The 2150-nt window shown below is 38.8% G+C and overlaps 1 protein-coding gene across 1 annotated transcript; it reads left to right on the forward strand.

Annotated features, from left to right (window-relative positions):
• Positions 1-137: 137 nt before the first annotated feature.
• On the forward strand, positions 138-2134 carry LOC108625879 (glutathione S-transferase-like). The gene is made up of 4 exons (XM_018026208.2): positions 138-245; positions 737-875; positions 1188-1355; positions 1469-2134. Exons 2-4 carry the CDS (start codon positions 743-745, stop codon positions 1777-1779), a joined length of 612 nt encoding a protein of 203 aa, XP_017881697.1. The 5' UTR covers positions 138-245; positions 737-742; the 3' UTR covers positions 1780-2134.
• The last annotated feature ends 16 nt before the right edge of the window (positions 2135-2150 follow it).

The following is a 2150-nucleotide window of genomic DNA, read 5'->3' on the forward strand; positions in this document are numbered from 1 at the left end:
ATATTTTGTTATCGTTAAAGCTTATAAAATTAAACTCTGTTCTCCCAATGGTGTACAATATACGTATCATCTCGTTGAATTCAACTTGTTCACCAATGAGGTGTCATTACGTAAGCAGGAGAATATACATATATATAAAGATTCGTTGGCCTCGAGTTCGCCATTATAGTGAACGCAGTTCAACGTAGCTTCATCGACCGGCTTCCTAGCGCTTCCACGTTTCAATTTCTTTTGCGAAAAAAAGTGTAAGTATTCACTAATTACTATTCCTCTTTTAATTAGCATCGAATCGACATTGAATTTCTCCATAGTTGTCGCGATTGCAGCTCGAATTAACGTGAATTCCAGGTTTAAATTTGCGACCTTCATCTAACCGGCTACACCCGTTTTAATTTCAATCGAAGAAAATTGATTTCCGGCAGTGAATTATTCGAAGATTATTAATTATTATTATCTACGAATCGAAGAATCGTTGTTACAAATTATTCTTGAGGTCAATGTGGGAAATAATGCAAAATATAGACTGTTGGTGGTTATAATTTTTTTTTTGTGATGGACTAAGAATAGAATACAATTGCTATATACATGGGGGAGCGTTTAGTACACACTACAGAGCCATACTGCTGAATTAACGTTATTTCACCGGCAAATCTTGCGCAACATATGTCGCCCAGTCGATATATTTCATCGTAATCATACAAAACTATAAACGTCGTTTACTTTTTTTATTCTACAGAGCAAAATGCCTTCCTACAAATTGACTTACTTCCCGGTTAAGGCGTTGGGCGAACCAATCCGCTTTCTCTTCAGCTATGCCGGTATCCCATTCGAGGATGTCCGCTTCGACCGAGAAGACTGGCCGAAGATAAAGCCCAGTGAGTTCAAATTTTTCAATAAATTTCATTTTTTTTTTCAATATTCATTTATTTACCGGAATTCGAAAATTATTTTGTTTATACTCTAACTGCCCCGCGTTATGCGTACGAAAGACAATAGGCATTGTTAGGGAGACAATGCCCTTTGTTCATTGGTAAGACATCAATAAACTGAAATTGCTTCTGCGATGATAATGACTAGTGGGTATTCAGGAAACAATATTATTATCGACATTGTTTTGGATAATAATTATTCATAAATTGTTTCGAATTATTTGCATTTCGACGCCCTTTTCAATTTTTTTTTTTTAGCCACTCCTTATGGCCAGGTACCTATGCTCGAAGTTGACGGAAAGAAAGTCGCTCAGTCCACAGCTATTTGCCGCTACTTAGCCAAGAAAGCTGGTTTGGTTGGCAAAGATGATTGGGAGGCTCTCGAGATCGACGCCACCGTCGACACTATCCATGATCTCCGTGCCAGTAAGTATCAATTTATCACGTATTTAAATTCAATTTATATAATGATTAACGAGAATTAGCAAGTCTAAACTCAGCGCTGCCCGGTGTTCTAAATGAAAGTTTCTTCATATCAGGACTCGCTGCTTTCCATTACGAGGAGGACCCGAATACCAAGGCCGCGAAGGAGAAGGTCGTCGAGGAGCAGGTCCCGCCTTACTTGGAACGTCTGGACGCCCAAGTGGCGAAGAACGGTGGCTACTTCGTCGGCGGTGCTCTATCCTGGGCCGATCTATTGTTCGTTTCTCTCCTCGATTATCTGAACTTCATGAACAAGAAGACTGATCTGATCGAGAAGTACGAGAACTTGAAGCAGTTGAGGGACAAGGTCCTCGCCTTGCCCGCTATTAAGACTTGGGTTGAAAGTCGTCCGGAAAGTGAATGTTAAACCGTTCTCATTCATATTTACCCAACCGTCTTGAATTTGCTTAATCCTTTCGAAGAGAAGATATAAACGATCTGAACGAAGTTCACATCAGTATTGACTATACATGTTCGCTTTCAGCTACTATTAGCTCTAGTTAGTAGCAATCCACTATTGCTGTTTGATTGGAGCTCCTTTTCGAATTGAATTCGCTTGGGTATAACGATGTAATAACTGTCTCGTTCATGTATACATATATATCCCTGCAGAATGTTACGATGACATACATATACATATATTATACGTACGTTCGTACTGTTGAAACTAAGCTATAATTTTGTATCACATTAAACAATAAAGAGGTTCATTTTATTAATCATCCTGTTTGTTCTCTC

This window comes from Ceratina calcarata, unplaced genomic scaffold (genome assembly GCF_001652005.2).
Source record: "Ceratina calcarata isolate Rehan_Ccalc_2016 unplaced genomic scaffold, ASM165200v1 scaffold379.2, whole genome shotgun sequence".
Taxonomy (NCBI): domain Eukaryota; kingdom Metazoa; phylum Arthropoda; class Insecta; order Hymenoptera; family Apidae; genus Ceratina; species Ceratina calcarata.